General features: G+C 42.2%; 1 protein-coding gene across 4 annotated transcripts in view; it reads left to right on the forward strand.

Moving 5' to 3' along the window:
- LOC110505463 (coiled-coil domain-containing protein 9B) overlaps positions 1-16,118 on the forward strand; it is a 32,371-nt gene extending 16,253 nt beyond the window's left edge. For all 4 annotated transcript variants that reach the window (XM_021584696.3, XM_090220714.1, XM_021584697.3 and 1 more), the window contains 9 exons: positions 471-542; positions 4,978-5,162; positions 8,344-8,393; positions 8,507-8,557; positions 8,685-8,781; positions 9,452-9,485; positions 10,171-10,684; positions 10,785-10,867; positions 11,263-16,118. In XM_021584696.3, the coding sequence (XP_021440371.3) occupies positions 471-542; positions 4,978-5,162; positions 8,344-8,393; positions 8,507-8,557; positions 8,685-8,781; positions 9,452-9,485; positions 10,171-10,684; positions 10,785-10,867; positions 11,263-11,289 (1,113 nt within the window). In that variant the 3' untranslated portion in view covers positions 11,290-16,118. The remainder of the gene's footprint in view (positions 1-470; positions 543-4,977; positions 5,163-8,343; positions 8,394-8,506; positions 8,558-8,684; positions 8,782-9,451; positions 9,486-10,170; positions 10,685-10,784; positions 10,868-11,262) is intronic.
- Positions 16,119-19,988: the final 3,870 nt, after the last annotated feature.

Genomic DNA, 19,988 nt, shown 5'->3' on the forward strand with positions numbered 1-19,988 from the left:
ATTTGTAATTATGTTACGGCTCCTTGACTTTCCGCTCAAGAGAAAATTGGCCCTAGGCTGAATTTAGTTGATGATCCCTGGTAGGGCCTTAAGCAGTAGTGGAAGGTTGGCAATAGAAACGTTGTAGTGAATGGATACTGGGAAGAAAATGGTGCTGTGTCAAGACTATAAATAGCATTATATGAAAAGTCATAGAAAAAAGATTGGGTAAGATAGGTTTGAGGTATATGTACTGCTGTTGCTGTACTGCTGTTCCTGCTCAGGAGGGATCTGACTATTCATAGGGTGTTGGCTGTTAAAAAAACTTTGATACTCTATGTCCACTTGGGGGCAGTGTAGCTCTCTGAAAGTCTGCATGAATTGTTGTCCTGCTGAGGACAGGAATATATCATTTGTTATCATTTGATAACTTTCTTTCGCTCGTTCTCTTTCTCTCGTTCTCTTTTTCTTTCTCTCTCTTTCTCTCTCAGGATGAAGGGGGGCAGGGAAAGGGTGTGACAGAGGAGCGTCACTGGCTGTCAGAGTGTGAGCCTTACTACCAGGTAAGAGACCAGACCCCTTCCTATTGGCCCCCGGGGGGCCACACTCCCTGTCTTCTGAGGTGACGATAGACTGCCTCTTTTCCAAAACACAAGTATCCTCCACCCCCCCACTCCCTCTGGTAAGCTGTCCCCATGTGCCTTCTGTGTGTTAGTGTTTCCAGTGAAATATAGGGCATAAACACTCGGAGGCAGGCAGAGAGAGAGGGAGTTAGGCAAGGAGGGAGGGCACAGAGCTGCCAGAGCAGGAGGGAAGGAGTCACATGACAAGTGATGCTGTTCATGTCCACTCTGTTATACTACCTTGCTGTGTTCTCAGCCTGATTGTGGAGAATGCAATGAGTTAGTCAACCTCTTCCACCTGGACTGGTTTTTGGAAGCCAGTGTTGCATAAGAAGAACCAGATCAGAGACCCACCCCAGTAAAGCTTTGTTAGCGGCTTTGTTCTGTTAAAGCCTAGATGTGAAGTTTTTCTGAGAGGGCCCTAAGAAAATGTGGGGCCTGATTCAGTTCAGTTTGTCCCTAAATTCATTTTTTCCAGGTTTCTGTTTTTCCCAGTTGAAAAAAAATGGATGTTGTAAGTCCACAACAATGCTTAAACCAGATCAGGAGAACACTTTGAGGGCTGGGAAAAATATAAGAAATGTTGATTTTTGGGTGTAGGTACCCTTTAGTGCACGTGTGCACCAGCAAGACTGTTGTTTGGTTAGTGAGGTTTCTGTAACCCTCATATGATTGCAGAATTTGCTAAACAAATGGCCACTGGATTGATGCAAATAATCATGATATCATTCTGCTAGGTAGGCATGGGTTACTTTGTAGTTAACATTTAATTGAGAAGGTTTTTGGGAAAGCCTTTCCATCTACCAGAAGAAGGTTATCATTTGCATCATCAGATAAAGGCACACACATAGAGAGTGGCATTCCTGTGCCGTTTCAGAAAATTGCAGGAAAATACGAATCGCTGATGCCTTTAGTTCGTCTTATGATTAACTTTGGCAAATTAATGAATTTTCTAATATGTTCAATGCATTTAGTTGATTTCCTACTAAGTTAATGTTAATGTTGATTCCGTTATTCCGTCCTCGTTCTCTGCAACGCTCTATTCTGATATTTGGGAAGTATCCAACACCGCTTCAGAGTAAGTATGGTCATAGAGTTCAGGACAAGACAGCCCAGAGTTGTGTTCAATGGACACCAAATAAGGGAAAACAGATTAAACTTATTGTACTTGTCCCAATAAGAAATGTATGTTTTTCATTTTCTGTTGCAAAATGTTTTGCTACATTTTGCTACGATGCCCTAATGAATATGACCCAGGTCCTTTCTGTTGGCCAGTGTGCCGCTCCTCCAAAGACTGTATATGAATGGAGAAAGCCATCGATGACATCACATCATGCATTCCTAAGAATCATTGGCGAATTTGAAACTCAGGAAGTTGGTTTTAGCTTGGTAAGATGGCCTCTCATGGGAGAGATTTATGTAGACTTAATACAGTGTACAATATGAGTCGTTGTACTAAAGGAGGGAAGGCAGATGGTCTGATTATAAAGCAGACTGATAAGCAGAATCGCTGTATTCCCGCATGGACAGATTTTGATGGGAGCGGACCCTCTCGCTTCGCTTCTTCCTCTCTGACAGCTCAGTGCTGCCCCCTCTCATTCAGTATCTCGTTGAAGGCCGACTGTGGTACTGCAGGCTGTCATTAGCAACTGAATTATCCATAACTTATTCGTGAATTTGAAATAAGTGGTTCAGGGACATGAATCTGGTGTAATAGAAGCAATTATTGGTACCATGATTGTCTTTGATTTTTTAAATGTTATTTACACGAAGATTGACATTTTCCCATTCACAATAATGAGGGATCCTGTTTTCTGAAAACATTGACTGCAGTATTGTGGTCGTCCTTGACCTTTTGTGGCTTCAATGAGAGGGGCGGTCGTTCTCCCCTGGGCTCCTCCCTGGCCCCTGTAACCCTGGGAGAGAGCGCCTGCAGAGGCAGGAAATTGAAAGTGCTAATTAGTGGTGTGGCTGGTGGAGCCAGCGGGGGCCGGCCTGTTAGAACATGTGAGACGTGCTGTCCCCTGTGGGCCCTGCGTCCTCCAGGACTGGTGGAGAAAAGACAGAGAGGAGAGGATGATCACGGATGCCACGTTCCCGATACCACCTGCAGGAGAGCCACATGTTTACCTGTCTCTGATTGGTCCATACCTTTGAGGAAAACATCACCTCTGTCTGCCCCTACTTTATACCTCTGTGCCCTGTCACTACCTCTCCCTGTCTCGCTCTCCCTCCCTGTCTCGCTCTCCCTCCCTGTCTGTCTGTCTGTCTCCTGGTTCGGGCGTAAAAACCCTCCACAGACCGACCACACATTGGTTTGTACAGTGGTAGCTCTGTTATTGTGTCTGTATCTTCACTGACCATCATGACGTCCTCTGTCCTGACACACTCTTAGCAATGACAACTTCCAGCCTTGTTCTTCTCCCTTCTTTTGCCAAGCATCTAACCTCCCTTAAGGCAGAGTTCATTGACATTTGAGATGCATCTTTGGGGCCATGTGGATGTTGTGAAGGGCATTTCTCAGAGCTTAATGTAATTCATTACTTTCCACTTCTGGAGCTCAAATTAGTGGTAGTGGTGTGGGTAAAATCACTGGGGAAGCCAAGCCAAAAACAACTACGTATTCCAACCTATGTGGTGTGATAATTGCGTTGTTTGCTCTATAACCTGTTAGTTCATACACCTCGCCACCGTGATCTATAGGCCTAAGGCTGAGACGGAAATAAGAAAACAGTGGCAGAATAAATTCAACCACCTTTTTGTTTCATCACAAAACCGGAGCGCAACATCAGTCCGGGGAAGTCCACAAAGCATGTTGCATGTAAACAAACAGTCAAGCAAATTAATATTTTCGGACCATTAAACAACTATTGATTTTAGAACCACGGAGAGTTACCGCAAGTCGCAAAGAAAACAGAAGCTGCCTCCACTATTCCAGCACCATTTCAATTTCAACATGATCAAATCATCTATGCTTAGTCTAGTACAGTGACAACTAAAAGATACCAAAAACAATTTAGTCCAGTCAGCTAAGCTAAATATTATGTGGATGTCCATAGTTTTGTGTGCGTTCGTGCAAGTAGAAAAAACATGTTGACTCACCCTCACCCTAGAGAAATGCCATCCTCCTTTCTTTCATGTTGATGAAAGTCAATCACTCTGTCATATAGTACAGACTTTCATTTTTTGTTGTCTTAGGCTATCTAGTTGAAATGCTTGCTCGCCAGCGTAACTTTCTTACATGGGCAACATTAGCTAGTTAACATTAGCCTTCTACATCTAGCTACATATTGAACTTCCATCCTCTCAGGCCAGGAGTATGAATGAATGGTTGGATCAGAATTGCCGTTATAATCATTGGCCAGTACGGAGAATTCAATAAAACCACAAGTCTATCTCCCTATCTCCATCCATGGCTAATTTAGGAAAGGGACAATTTTAGATAACCCGTTTCTGTCAATGATGCGATGTGGTTGGAGTGAAGCCAAATCCAAATGTGCTTCCCTTGACACTTTTTTTTTTTTTTGGTGCACCAGGACCATTCACAGTTGAGCTCACTCAGTTTAGCTCAACGCTGATTGGCTATTATTTTATTTTTTTGTCAAGGGAGGCCAAATGCTCACTGGCTTTCCTTGCATTCAATGCTAGGGGCAGCAACAATGTCATACTCTTTGAGCAGACAGCATCAGATAGATGGCCTACACATTCAGAGACAGAGGGGGGCTGTTTCGCTTGCTTGGATGCTTTCTCCAGTGAGATACATTCAGCCTCCTGCGAATGGAGGGAATATTATGAAACGCAGAAAGACGAAATATGGTTTTTATTTATGGGGAAGCCTGGCCTCCCTTGGCAACTATGAATACACACCACTGCATATTAGTAGCAGTCCAGTGGTTTGGTCATCCATGGAAACATTACCACTATCATCACACTACAGAATTCCACTACCAACACTGGGCAGAGAGGATGAATCACAATGGGACGGATAATGAGTGAAACAAGATAATAACTTGGATGAAAGCCTGCAGACAGTGTAGTTATCTGGGACCCCAGGTGACTAGTCCCAGTGATGCGATAAAAGCCTATCCAGTCTACAGACATGTCCTCTTTCATGTAAGAACCAGGAGCACTTGTTCAGTTCTACCCCATACCCCTGTTGTTCCTCTGATCTTCTGGACTGCACAGAGGCTTCACCAACCCACGGCCAGCTGATTGTTGGCTGTTATTTTGACCTTTTATTGCTATTGTCTCCCATAGTTTGTTGAAAGCTACCTCTCACACCCAAAATACAGCTTTGATATCTGACTATGGTAAGCCTTTCACAGTTTTCACTACTGGCACTGAACTATGACTGGTACGTGTGTTCTCCTTGCAGAAGTCTGAGGGGCCAGGCCTGGCAGGTGACACAGACCTCACCATTCCCACGTCCAAAGAGGAGCAGCAGGAGTACCTGCGCTGGAAGAAGGAGCGTGAGCAGATCGACCGGGAGCGTGTGGCCCGCCACAGAAATGCCAATGGCCAGTGGAGGCGGGCATGGGACATGGACAAAACAGAGAATATGTAAGCCCACTGCTCCCATTGCTGGCTGCTTTGCTCTTCGCTTTAGTTTGCATTGTCAATCATTTCAGTTTCTGCAGGTTTGGCTGTTCCATTTGCTTGATGCATGTTTAAGTGCTCATTTTTCATTTCATTATAAAGTCATGTTACAATTAAAAATGAGTGTACTCTTCTGTATGTGCTCGTCTTCTGGTCTTTTTGTTTTCACATATCAACTTCAGCTTGCAGCTAACTACCACACACGTCGTGTCTTACCATGCAATAGAGACCATGCTTTTGCCATTGTAACTAAACTAACACATTAACTCACTCACTCATCACGCAGATTACCTGCTCTGTTACCTCGCTGTTCAATAGAGGAAGTAGCCCGGTCTCTCTCTCTCTTTTCTCTACTTTTTGTCTGCTTCTATACAGAGCCATTGACTGTTTTCTAAGGAAGCGCAGAATGATGTCTGTGGAGAAGACAGTGGTGAAAACAGGGAAAGCAATACTGTGACGTTCTTATTCTCATGGCTATGGCCCTTTTATCAAATTACTGGTAATGAACTAATAGGCTTGTTTCCTGTTGTGACTCTCTAAGGTACTTTCAGTATGTTGAATTAGGCTGACGGAAGATGTAAATTGTTTGTAGGTATTAACACAATTGGAGGCAGCCTCCAACCAAAAATAATTATATATTTTTGGTTGGGGGGGCCCCCCCCAGACAGCATATGAACATGTCATAAGGTATGGCAAAATGTTTATAATTGCAGGAAATTTGCTTTATAACTGCCATTTCCTCTCAGCCTCATGGCAGAATGTGTAGAATAGCAGTGAATCTGGCTTTTAAACTGCAACATTTTCTCTCCGCCTCATGGAAATATTTTTTTAGAATACTGAACTGCATGAGATTACTCTAAAACTAATCCTGGAGGTCGGTGCCCTGTGGCCCCAGATGCCCGTGCCTCATCCCATGATACTGATTTCACACTGTCACAAGGTTTAATCCAAACAAGTCACAAGACTGTAAAACAATTCACAGCAAATTGGAGACTGGCATATAATGCTATTAGAGGGAAGCCTTGGAAAAATGTGTTAGTTTTCTGAGGTAACATCTTTATTGGATCACCTTAGTTTGTGAGCCATTCTTAGAAAAAGGCTCTGTTAGACCTTGAAAGGGGAAAGATGCCCTCTTAAGATGTGTATCATGTAGTACTCAAACTACCTTCTCCCTAGTACTCTAACCTCCATCTCCATTGGTTAGCTATTTTAGACATTGGACGCTTCCACTAGAAGAAGTTGACCTGTGGTTTGTGATAAGCTGAAAGGCAACGTGATGGAACCAGGGAGAAGTAGAGTTGACCTTACTGACTCAACTTTGGTACGCATCTTGGTAAACCTAGGCCAGTTTAGGCTTACTTGGGAGTTTGTCCACCCTTTGCCGCTATAACAGCCTCCACTCTTCTGGGAAGGCTTTCCACTAGATGTTGGAACATTGCTGTGCGGACTTGCTTCCATTCAGCCACAAGCGCATTAGTGAGGTCGGGTACTGGGCGATTAGGCCTGACTCTCAGTCGGTGTTCCAATTCATCCCAAAGGTGTTCGATGGGGTTGAGGTCAGGGCTCTGTGCAGGCTGGTCAAGTTCTTCCACACCGAACCCTACAAACCATTTCTGTATGGTCCTCGCTTTGTGCATGGGGACATGTTCATGCTGAAACGGGAAAGGGCGTTCCCCAAACTGTTGCCACGAAGTTGGAAGCACAGAATCATCTAGAATGTCATTGTATGCTGTAGCATTAAGATTTCCCTTCACTGGAACTAAGGGGCCTAGCCCAAACCATTATTCCTCCTCCACCAAACGTTACAATTGGCACTATGGATTCGGGCAGGTAGCGTTCTCCTGGCATCCGCCAAACCCAGATTTGTCTGTCGGACTGCCAGATGGTGAAGTGTGATTCAACACTCCAGAGAACAAGTTTCCACTGCTCCAGAGTCCAATGGCGGCGAGCTTTACACCACTCCATCCGACGCTTGGCACTGCGCATGGTGATCTTAGTCTTGTGTGCTGCTGCTTGACCATGGAAACCCATTTCATGAAGCTCCCAACTAAGTTATTGTGCTGACGTTGCTTCCAGAGGTAGTTTGGAACTCGGTGGTGAGTGTTGCAACCCAGGACAGACGTTTTTTATGAGTTTCAGCACTCGGCGTCCCGTTCTGTGAGCTTGTGTGTCCTATCACTTTGCCGCTGAGCCTTTGTTGTTCTTAGACATTTCCACTTCACAATAACAGCACTTTCAGTTGACCTCTAGCAGGGCAGAAATTTGACAAACTGACTTGTTAGAAAGGTGGCATCCTTTGAGAGTGCCACGTTGAAAGTCACTGAGCTCTTCAGTAAGGCCATTCTACGGCCAATGTTTGTCTATGGAGATTGCATGGCGGTGTGCTCAATTTTATACACCTGTCACGTGTGGCTGAAATAGCCGAATTGACTAACTTCAAGTGATGTCCACATACTTTTGTATATAGTGTATAACCTGCATTATTTGATTTTGAAACCCACTATTTGGCTATGTATTGAGGCACTATCCTTTCAGACAGTGTCATCCTTACTACCAGGAAAAGAAAAATGAACACCCCCTTCTTTTTCTGTTGTTTTTTTAGGTTTCAAACACAGCTGATGTGCTGTGAGTGGCCCAGTGGCTGGATAAATAAAAGTACTGTTTAGAAGAAAGAAGCATCTAACTTTAAAGAGAGGAGAGAACAGGAGACTATATTTAGCTGGGCTTGGGATGCCTTTCCTTTTTTGGCATGGTTTTAAAAAAGGCCCCAGAGACTAAATAGAGCAAGAAAAGTATTTTTTTGATTCAGCAGCTTAATGTTCTCAATGAATAAGGAGTGTAGAAGCATGACTTCAAGATACCATACTCATCTTTGTACAATGTGTCATTCTATCTCTGATCACAGAACATAATGATACAGGGAAATGAATATGGCTGAATTGTTAGGTTAGTGGAACAATACAGATATTTAAGAATGTCCAAATGCATGGGACCCTTCATGAACCCTGGCATGAAAGAGTTTGCCTGTTTACTTTTTAACACCAAAACCATGGCTTCATTATCTGGTAGTTCTTCTGTTGATGGAACATCCTGGCTGTGTATTTGGTTTTAGTTCTTTCACTGTAAACGAAATGTCTCTATTTAGGTTTTCAGATAAATCTCCCGAGGAGAGAGTACAGGGGCCTCCAGATAGAGGTGAGAAATTCACTCTGTAATAAATTTGAAACATTCTTGTCAACTCGAACACAGGAATAGTCAGACCATAATCAAGTGATACCCAATAATTGTTGAACTTGTTTCATTTCAAGGAGGAAGAAATGCAAGAAGAGGTTACCCCAAATCAAATCATGAGTCACGGGGTGAGTTGAAATGCTGTGAACTGTGCACCAGCAGCTGAGTCAGTTCAACATCAGTGTTGCGGTTCTAAGTTCATGCTACGTACTGATAGAGGAACTATTCTGATGTTTCTCTTGTTTGTATCGACAGTTCAGAAACCACGGGGCAGAGACAAGGGGGTTAAAAAAGTGCCTGTGGTCAGCAGTAAAGCCAAGGGCAAGGATCGGCTGACTGGCAGGGCCAGGAGGTGAGTAGCAGCAGATTTAAAATGTAGTAGCAGCCCGTGTTGAGAGAAGGAAACCACACACATACAGTAGCCTGGCTGTATGCAAAACACACTGGGACTTACTCGAAAAGTGCACATTTGTCAAATGATAAAAAAACATCATATTCACTTTTTCACACTGTTATTTTAAAAAGCCAACTATTCCAGCGTTTTATACTGTAGCCATTCGTGAGGCTAGAATGCTTTTAGTCTGTTAGCAGTGCTTGAGAGGCAGGTGTTGGTGGCTGTGCAGTTCTCTGAGATTGAGCTAGCCATGGGAAAGAGCAGTCAGGTCTGTCCAGAGAGTGGTCCCTGGCCTCAGTTGCCTGTTATTAGGCTTTGCTGCTGGTGCAAATGGGAAAAGAGTAGTGCGTGAAGAGAACTGCTGAGACCAGCCTATAGCATTTCTCAGGATGTGCAGAGATGATGATTAAACACAAGTGTGTAAGAGGACCTATCATCCTTCTCCATTTCCTTCTTGTGTCACTCACACGCTATATTTCTCTCTCTATCTGTGATACCATACAGAACAGAAATAGTGTTTTTTCTGTGTATTTTTCTAAGCGCAAAAGCACTCTTTGTTACCAGGATACTGAAGTACATTGACCACTCGTTCTGAATGCTTCTAATCATAAACCTTTTAACATTTCAGATGGGATGCCAGCGAGGATGGGGATGATTTGCAGGTGGGGTTTAAACTGAATGCTTTGCTTTGATAATGTACACTGAACAAAATATAAACGCAACAAATACTGTAAAGTGTTGGTCCCAAGTTTCATGAGCGGAAATTTAAAAAATCACAGAAATGTTTGATATGCACAAAAATCTTATTTCTCTTAAATTTTGTGCACAAATTTGTTTCCATCCCTGTTGGTGAGCATTTTTCCTTCGCCAAGATAATCGCTCCACCTTACAGGTGTGGCATATCAAGAAGCTGATTAACACAACATGATCATTACACAGGTGCACTTTGTGCTGGGGACAATAAAAGGACACTTTAAAAGTGCAGTTTTGTCACACGACACAATGCCACAGATGTCTCAAGTTTTGAGGGTGTATGCAATTGGCATGTTGACTGCAGGGATGTCTACCAGAGCTGTTGCCAGACAATTTAATGTTAATTTCTCTACCATAAGCTGCCTCCGACGTTGTTTTAGAGAATTTGGCAGTTCGTCCAACCTGCCTCAACCGTAGACCACGTGTGCTGAGGAGTATTTCTGTCTGTAATAAAGCCATTTTGTAGCTCAGTAAAATCTTTATTGTTGCTGTATGTTGCGTTTTATATTTTTGTTCTGTATAGCTCTGTGCTTCGATGAAAGATGGCTGTGCTTGGGCTCATATTACCAATGGAATTTGTTTTTGGTTTTTTAGGCCTCCGAGACAAGTTTGGAGGAATTCTTAGAAGAGCTTGATGCTTTGGGTGGACCTGACGTAGACGACTCCACTGCAGAAACTCCAGAGGTCAAAGATGTTTACCTCAAAATTGAGTCTTTCCTGACCCCGGATGTGGTGAAGACTGAGGAGGTGAGTGGACCCGTCAATCCTGCCCTGGACCAAGCCGACTGGCTCCACGCCCCAGCCGACCCCTCAGAGGAGGGTACACCCAGACAGGAGAAGGCTAAGGAATCGTCCCCTCGAGCTGCAGAGAAGAAGGTCCGCTTCTCGGTGGAGCTCAATGGGCCCGGGGCCTACGAGCAGACACCGGGGCAGGAGGGCTCTGAGCTTTCCGATTCCTCCAAAACAGAGTGTGCTGAAAGCGGCCATGACAGTGTGCTCACCCCTGTTTTTCCCACTTCAAACAGCAATGTCGAAGATGCTGCCCCTCCACAGGAGAATGCTGTCCAGCCTTTAGAACACGCTAAGAGCAATAGCAACAGAAATACAGGTAGGCAATGGTTTTGTTCATGGATGCTCCCTGTCAAATAGGTACAGTGAATAGCTATCACTATGACGTAATGTTTTTAAAAAATGGGTTCCCTTCACAGAGGAACTGATTGACTCTAGTCTGTCTGTTCTGAGGCTGGAGTCAGGAGATACTCACCCAACCCACACCACCAGCACTGACAAGGTCAGTACAGACTGAGAGGATGAAACTGTGATGGATGGATGGATGGCTCATCTGCATTGTAGTCTGGACTGAGAGATGGAGCGAATGAGAGAAAGAAACTGGATGGATAGAGAGAAGTGTGTATGATTCATCAGGGCTGCAAAATGTGGATATTTGATTGCTGCATGAGTGTATTCACTATGCTCTTCTGTAGTGTTCAAGTGGATTTAAAATAGCTGAGAGACAATGCATATTCAGATTCCAGCTCTTCACCACTGTAGCATGGTGCATTACCAACCACTTGTGCAAAAATAAGTACTGTATGCCTACCATTGAGTAAAAACAATAATGTACTTACTTACACTTGTTTAAAAAATCACATTGTTTAACCCCTTTTTCATTGTTTTGTTTTATAGGCAAGAGAAAATGGGAAGATTGTTTGAAGGACTTTCAACATTTATATGAATTGGTCAATATGTAAAACCAAAACATGCTTAAGTAGAGAATTTACCATAAGCCTTTTAGTTTAAAGTGGAAATCACAGCACTTTAACAACTTTGCAGATATGAAACAGACAATCATAATATCAGTCAAAAATATCACATTTCCAGTTCATGCTACAAAACCAACTTTGAAAGAGGTTTTAAAAATAGGTTCTATTTGTCAAAAACATTTCATGATGTAGAGTAAGTCATTGTTGCAGAATAGATGGATGCAGTTCAATGCATGATTCATATAATTCACCAATACATTTCATGGTAGTCCAAAAATGTTGCTATCAGCTTGTAAATCACAGCTGGCCTGGTACATTGTTTGCTGCCTCCATTCGGGACGCACTGTTTCAGTTTCAATAACATATATAGTTTAGGCTCGGAATGTCAATACAATAGTGATGGACATTCAGAGTATTTTCTGTGAGTTGGCTAATTTGGCTCCGTTCACTTAAAAGAGCTGGTTTATTTGGCTCTGAAACAGCTCTTTGTTCCAACTGCTTAAAAATGGACTTTGAACCATGATTTTTAGAACCACCTAGAATCAATCTCCAATGTCAAGCCCAAAAAGTAGGCTACCATTATATCAGATCGGGAAATTCGGATTCAAATATATTTTTACCTGGCCAAATTTATTAGATTATTATTGGTTTAAGCACTGCAAAAATTAGTGTGGGCCTGAATGTATGCATAGTTTTGGTATAGTAGCAGTATGCAAATCAGGAAGCCAAATGAACGTCTCATTGCAATTCGGTTCCCGATGTTCACCAAAAAGTTAACGACCCATCACTACAATCAAACTAGCAAGGGCAATGATCACAAGTCAGCCATAACGTGGCTAATAGGCTAGCGTATCTATTTATGTAGCTATTTATTTAGCAAGCTAAAAACACAGCCAAATGAGCTAGCTGCTGGGAGGATGTCATGTCATTGGATGAGTTTCCCCTCATATCGTTTTTCGGTGGCAACAGCTAGAGATGAATTTGGTTAGTTAGCAAGAGACGTGAATCGCTTGGCTAGCTAGCTGAACTTGAACGACCGTTACACACAGTTAGCATGCAGATCTCTTTAGTTGTCAATCAAATGCATTTGGCATCAATCAAATGGGCGGGCAGGCAGTTCCCATTCAGTTGGGAAAACGTAGGTTGGGACAAGCATGCATTGGCAGGCAAGCTGCAGAAAGGTTAGCAGGCTACTTATTCTCCATCGTTTCAGTGCAATTTTGAGGGCAAACTACAAGCTGAAAAAGTTTGAGAGGGTTTATCTATTCTTTGAAATCATCTAGCTCTGGCTAACATTCGTTGTTGATCTTAGGGAGGGATAATCTACCTGTTCTTGGTTGTTTGATCAATAGGACTGTAAAGTTCCCAAATGTAAGAGGACAACCGTGGTGTTTGCATATTTGCAGAAATCAATTTTCAGGTGTATTTTTTTGGCTAATGATTTAAAGTCACGCTGTTGCTACTGCCTGTAAACACAGTCCAGTTCAAAGTGAAAGATGGCAGGCCCATGTGGAAAATGGCTTATTTGCATATAGGCCTACTGTGTAGAGTCCGGTCTGTAGAATCCTGTTTAGGACAGGACTGACACGTTTTTTAATTAGGTTTCATTTACTGCGGTGTCTATTGTACAAGTGCAGGGCCGCTTTCCCCACTATATATTGCTATAGAATTTTCACAAATGACTTGCTCTACATAATTTCCAAACATTCTGTGAAAGTAGCAAAATAACCATATTTTAGTCAGAAAATTCTGTCAGTTCCACTTTAATAGCACATTTGCTTCCAATAGCTCTTTGAAGGTGTCCTGTGCCTAGTTGGTCAAGGTGAGACTAGCATCCACAATGTTCTTTCGTTTGAAATGATGCTAGTTGCTCACAGTGGGAAAAGGAAACGATAAATGTTCAAAGTAAGTCATTTTGAGAATTTTGTCTGCTTGAAAATACTTACAAGCACTTTATTCTTTGAGGTATGAGTATTGACACGTCATACATTAGGTAAGTGTGCTATTTGAATGGCAAACTTATGTTGAATGACTGTCTTTGTTTACATTTGAAGTGTTATTTCAAGATACCAGTCCTAATGCTTGTATTAGTTCAGTTCCTATGGATGACTAACCTACATGACCTGAACAGGCCCTGCGTTTAAACTTCACTGCCGCAAGTGATTGTCAATCAAATTACCTGGTGTTGTTGTGTCACTCTTTGCCTTAGCAGTAGGCCTAATTTGAATGATGAAATATAATTAGCATTATATGCTTATAGTTATACTGTACACTGGCTGTATTTATAGTGCTGTGAAAAAGTTTTTGTCCCCTTGTACTCAGTAACTGGTTGTGCCACCTTTAGTTGCAATGAGCTGCACATATTTTTGTGTCTGAATGTTATCAGATCTTCAACCAAAACCTAATATTAAAGGGAACCTGCGTTTACAAATAACAAAAAAATATGCAGTATATACTTATCTTATTTATTTAATTAACAAAGTTATGCAACACCCAATGCCCCTGTGTGAAAAAATAATTGCCCCCTTATACTCAATAACTGGTTGTGCCACCTTTAGCTGCAATGACTCCAACCAAACGCTTCCTGTAGTTGATCAGTCTCTCACGTCACTGTGGAGGAATTTTGTCCCAGTCTTGCATGTAGAACTGCTTTAACTCCGTGACATTTGTGGGTTTTTAAGCATCAACTGCTTGTTTCAAGTCCTGCCACAACATCTCAAATTGGGATTAGGTCTGGACTTTAACTAGGCCATTCCAAAACTTCAAATGTGTCGCTTTCTAGCCATTTTCATGTCAACTTGATTGTGTGTTTTGGATCATTGTTTTGCTGCATGACCCAGCTGCGCTTCAGTTTCAGCTCACAGACGGATGGCCTGACATTCTCCTGTAGAATTTTCTGATACAGAGCAGAATTCATGGTTCCTTCTATTAAGGCAATTCGTGCAGGTCCTGAGGCAGTAAAGCATCCTCAGACCATCACACTACCACCACCTTGCTTGACCGTTGGTATGAGGTTCTTACTGTGGAATGCAGTGTTTGGTTTTCACCAGATATAATGGGACCCATGTCATCCAAAAAGTTGACTCAAGTTTGCCAAAAAGCACCTGAAAACACCTGGATGATAATCAAGACTTTTGGAAGTATGTTCTATGGACAGATTATTCAAAAGTATAACTTTTTGCACACTGAGTTACAGCAGTTTTGCATTGAAGGGTGTGCCCAAATTCCTTCACAGCGACGTGAGAGACTGATCAACTACAGGAAGCGTTTGGTTGGAGTCATTGCAGCTAAAGGTGGCACAACCAGTTATTGAGTATAAGGGGGCAATTACTTTTCCAGACAGGGCCATTGGGTGTTGCATAACTTTGTTTATAAAATAAATAAAATTAGTATGTAATTGTTGTTATTTGTTCACTCAGGTTCCATTTATCTAATATTAGGTTTTGGTTGAAGATCTGATAACATTCCGTATCAAAAATATACAAAAGTAGAGAACATTAAAAAGGGGGCAAATACTTTTCATGGCGCTGTATGTAACTTTTCTTATTATCAATTAAGTAGAAAGCTCCAACCATTGCACTTATCTGTTGATATGATAGCTCATTCATTCATACAGTAGTTTACGGCTTGGTTTGGTGAAACCAGTTACATGAAGTCAAAGTCCATTCAAGTGCATTATTTAAGTGTGGGATTACTATGTAATATAAAGTTCAGTATACATTTTCTGCTATTTTCAAATACAAATCGTATTGGCAGAAAAGTTCAAATATAACTAAAATGCTAGAAGGTTCCTCCTTCAATGATGGTTGTTAATTGTTGCATTGTTTTTCTTCAAAGAAAATGTAGGAACTATTTCACGTTTAGTTTTGAGTGATGTGGTATTAACGAACGGTCAATGTTGATTTTATTTATTGCTCTCAATTGGATTGTCAAGTACTATTTGCTGGAGTGTAAAGTCTTACTTGATGACATTAGCGGATGGAGTGCTTTATTTAAAGTAGGGAAAGGGTCATTAAGTTGCTGTTGTTGTTTTATCATACTTTGATACAACAAAATATGACTGAGCGCCTTACCATGTAATAAATAGTTAGTGTATTAATGAAACACTTTCATTCTTCATTTTAGAGTACTTCTTTATGCAATTCAGTGTACAGCACATGTTGGAGAACATGGTATTAAAAGCACATTGCCATAACCAAGTGACAATTTACAGGAGCAAGGTGAGGTTCTTTCGATTGTTATTAAAAGGAGGTGAAAAATAAAGAGTGAAATTGAGAGCTAACAGAATTGAAGTTATTTTGTTGGGAGAAAACAGAAGTGAACAAATTGATCCTGGGAGAGGGAGAGAGTTGAACGTAGGGAGGTTTGTTTGTGCGAAGTAGTGGAATTGACTTCAACCATGTGACTGTAGTGCAAAACGTACTTCTCCTGTTCAGTGCCTGTTTAGATAAGGGTTACAGTTTGTTTGTTTGTTTGTTTGTTTGGTAAGTGTATTTATTGCTTGACATTTACGTCATCACCAAGCCTTGCCTAATGACACTTGAACATTTTAGAAATGATTGTCTGCCATATTACTGCTCCTTTCAACATTGTGTATCACTGTGAGCCCTGTGCTCCATGGACTCACACAGGATTTTTGAATAATTCAAAAAAATGTGTGTCCATCGAGTTTTTTACAGTCAAAATTTCTTCTTTGTTTGTATTAACTTGAGTGCAAATTCCATGATTGTAAAACAGTTGTAAGTTAGCATACAGCACAATAAAAAAAAAGTACCCCCTGTTTCAGATTCTGTCTTTCTCTTTCTGTCTTACACAGAGGTGCACAACTGACTGCACAAAATATGATCTCTTGTCCCCTAACCCTGACCTATAGAAACATCATGAAAATGGAGTGAATGTGAAACGTATTTTTCCTATGTAATATACACAGAGTATACAAAACATTAAGAAAACCTTCTCTTTCCATGACATAGACTGTCCAGGTGAAAGCTATGATCCCTTATTGATGTCACTTGTTAAATCCACTTCAATCATTGTAGATGAAAGGATAGCAGACAGGTTAAAGAATGATTTTTAAGCCTTGGGACAATTGAGACATTGATAGTGTATGTGTGCCATTGAGGGTGAAATGGGCAAGAACATATTTAAGTGCCTTTAAACGGGGGTATGATAGTCGGTGCCAGGCGCATTGGTTTGTGTCAAGAACTGCATCGCTGCTGGGTTTTTCACACTCAACAGTTTCCTGTGTGTCTCAAGAATGGTCCACCACCCAAAGGACATCCAGCCATCTTGACACAACTGTGGGAAGCATTGGAGTCAACATGGGCCAGCATCTCTGTGGAATGCTTTCTGAGGGGTGCAACTCAACATTAGGAAGGTGTTCCTAATGTTTGGTATACTCAGTGTACACTACAATATGTCATGTTTTGTATACACATCTAATTCACTTCTTATATTCATTTTGAGCACTGATAAGCAACACCAGTACATTTCCCAAGAGAGGTTTCTGATGATTCACATACATGCATGGGAAAGTTGGCTGCTAATATGTATCTAATAGCTTATGTAAAATACTTAACCACCACTGATAGCATGACAACTTTAGAAAAAATAATGATTCTGTGTCCCATAAGAGATTGAATAATGTAATATGACACGATAGCAGCACATGCATACCCTTGATTTGATTACATTTGGCTGAACTTACAGTAAAAAACAAATGGTGTTTCAGAATGGGAGACTGTGACAGTATGGTGTTTCAGAATGGGAGAGTGTGACAGTATGGTGTTTCAGAATGGGAGACTGTGACAGTATGGTGTTTCAGAATGGGAGACTGTGACAGTATGGTGTTTCAGAATGGGAGACTGTGACAGTATGGTGTTTCAGAATGGGAGACTGACAGTATGGTGTTTCAGAATGGGAGACAGTGACAGTATGGTGTTTCAGAATGGGAGACTGTGACAGTATGGTGTTTCAGAATGGGAGACTGACAGTATGGTGTTTCAGAATGGGAGACTGACAGTATGGTGTTTCAGAATGGGAGACTGTGACAGTATGGTGTTTCAGAATGGGAGACTGACAGTATGGTGTTTCAGAATGGGAGACTGTGACAGTATGGTGTTTCAGAATGGGAGACTGACAGTATGGTGTTTCAGAATGGGAGACTGTGACAGTATGGTGTTTCAGAATGGGAGACTGTGACAGTATGGTGTTTCAGAATGGGAGACTGTGACAGTATGGTGTTTCAGAATGGGAGACTGTGACAGTATGGTGTTGCCTGTGTTAAGCTGCCTCCATGTGGGAGTCATTTTTGATTAATTTCAAATGAGCTCTCCATGGGACTGTTGTGTTGGAGACCATTCCCTCCATCTCCTCGGGTGAGAATCCTCCAAGGTGTTACTCTTTTAATTACCTTCTCCACAGGCGTTCTCTAGGGCCACCTTCTACCATTAAACCCCTGGGTCCTGTGACCTCGGCATAGTGCTTTGTTGCTCCTTGTTTTTCAGTTGAGTCTGCATCAGCCCTTACATTCATGTTTCATTGCCTGTTGTTTTCTTGCAGGTAATAGGCTCTCCTCTGTCCCTTTTTAAAACACATCTGGTTCTCATTTCATGGCCATGGGGGAACAGTCTCTAGGCTTTCATTACATTACTTACATTTTGTTTATCTCACTGAACCACCAGATGTAACTATTCATCTGCAGTTTGATTACATTTAGAATGATCTCCCTCCCCAGTTCTCCCAGTGGTGACTAATAGATGTTGAGGGGTGTGATGCAACTCAATGCTTTAACAGTGGGAGTACAGGTAGCTCTGGAAATTGAAGAGGGCTGTGGGATTATGTCACCAGTATTCATACACAGCGGGATAAGATTTGAAATGCAGAAGGTCTTCTGTCATAAAGGAGGTGACAGCAGCTCAGCTGTAAGTCTAAAGCACTGTAACGTTTGGAGGCAGAAAGGCTCTGAGCGGGAAACCAAGCCTGTCACCAAGGATATTCGCATGTTTCAGTCCTGACTCCTGCATTCTCACCCGGGGCTGGTATTGAAGCCTCACAAGGTGTCTCCTTCAGACATGCTCTGTCAAAGCCAATTCCTTATCGGAACCAGGCTCAGAGACGCTTGCAGCCCTCAGTGTCGGGGTGAGGAAAGTAAGCTCCTAATGCTACGCTCTGGATATGCAACCCTCTTTCTCTCAAGTGCATGAGAGTGTCTCTGAGGCGCCATGACATTTTACATATATGGCTGCATTTGGACAGGTGGTCTTTGGCAGGTCTCTTCCCCAACTGAGCGTGTGCGTCATCCCTCTGCCTCTATATGGCCCAGGATGTACAAACCAACCACGCCTCAGCAGCTGGAGTTATCTGAGCGTGTTCTGCTCTTCTTTTCCTCACGCCTCGCAAACAAGGCTGTCAATGTACAGCTTGCCTTATTGATTTGAGCCATGGGGTCATGTCCCCATTGTTAGTGTCATAAAACAGCTCCAGCAGACAGCCTGGCAGACCACTATATGGATTGTTACTGTGATGTGTTGTATGAAATAGCTCTATTGCTCTCACTGAAGTCGTACCGATTCCACGGGTTAAAGAGGTCAGTCAATCTGAAGGTCCAGGCAGCCCCCAGTAGCCTTCTATGTAACACAAAATGGTGGGTGTCAGTAACAAGCATGTTTTTCCCTGTCCACTGTTGTTCTGAACAGAATATGGATGAGCCAAGATGAATCTTTCCTATTGGGAACCGCAGCTAAACTGGCTGGAGACCAGCACTTCCGTTGCTCCCTATAATGCATTTTGTTTTGAAAAAGCAGCATAGGGTCTTGGCAGGTGTCGTTTGAGATGTTCAATAGACAGCCTGGTTCTGCAAAGCATAGGGAGAGAACTCAGCATTTAGGTCACCATCTGCTTATTGCATTATGTCATGACTCTGCACCTGTGCCCCATGTTGTCATGGTGAAATCATGCACACCTTCATAGTAAAAGGGCCCTGAGAACAGAGGGCTTAATTCAGTTGAACTTACATTTACACAGTAGCTATTTCTCTTAGGGTCAAATTAATCCCAGCATAGTTTGGGACACTGTTTAAACCTCTTGCACTGCACCATATGTTATCTTACGTTAGAGTGACTGCTACACCATGGGTCTATCTATAGTTTGAGTAATAATGCACGGGCCCATAATTCTTCCCTGACGTTAATTGAAGAGCCTATTATGATCTTGCTTTATATTGCTCTCCTGTGTTGCAAACCCTCATGAATTATTCACAAGTATTGTGATAGTGTCTTGTTCAGACAATGAGATTCTAAATGCCTTTGTTTTAAAGGTTTCTCTTGGGTGGCATTTTGGCACATTGAAATAATGCTTGGTGTCACTGCAGTACATGCTGAGACTGATAAACAGAAGAAGTTCTGCGAAATCCAAAGTTAGGCTGTGCTATTGCTCTGATAACAAACACTGTCATCAGTATCAACAGTAATTCATCCTCTATAGCTGGCATTAAGCTGTGTAGCCTAACGACCAATGGTAACTCTCAACACCCCGGGACCCAAGACGTTGATTGCTCATTGCCCCGGTAGTGGTAGCTGTGCTTGAGCTCAACATACTGTAACATCTAATCGTGCTGCAGCTGTAAGATTGAGAAAAACGTTGTTTTTT

Source organism: Oncorhynchus mykiss, chromosome 25 (assembly GCF_057628025.1).
Source record: "Oncorhynchus mykiss isolate SJ-2025 chromosome 25, ASM5762802v1, whole genome shotgun sequence".
Taxonomy (NCBI): domain Eukaryota; kingdom Metazoa; phylum Chordata; class Actinopteri; order Salmoniformes; family Salmonidae; genus Oncorhynchus; species Oncorhynchus mykiss.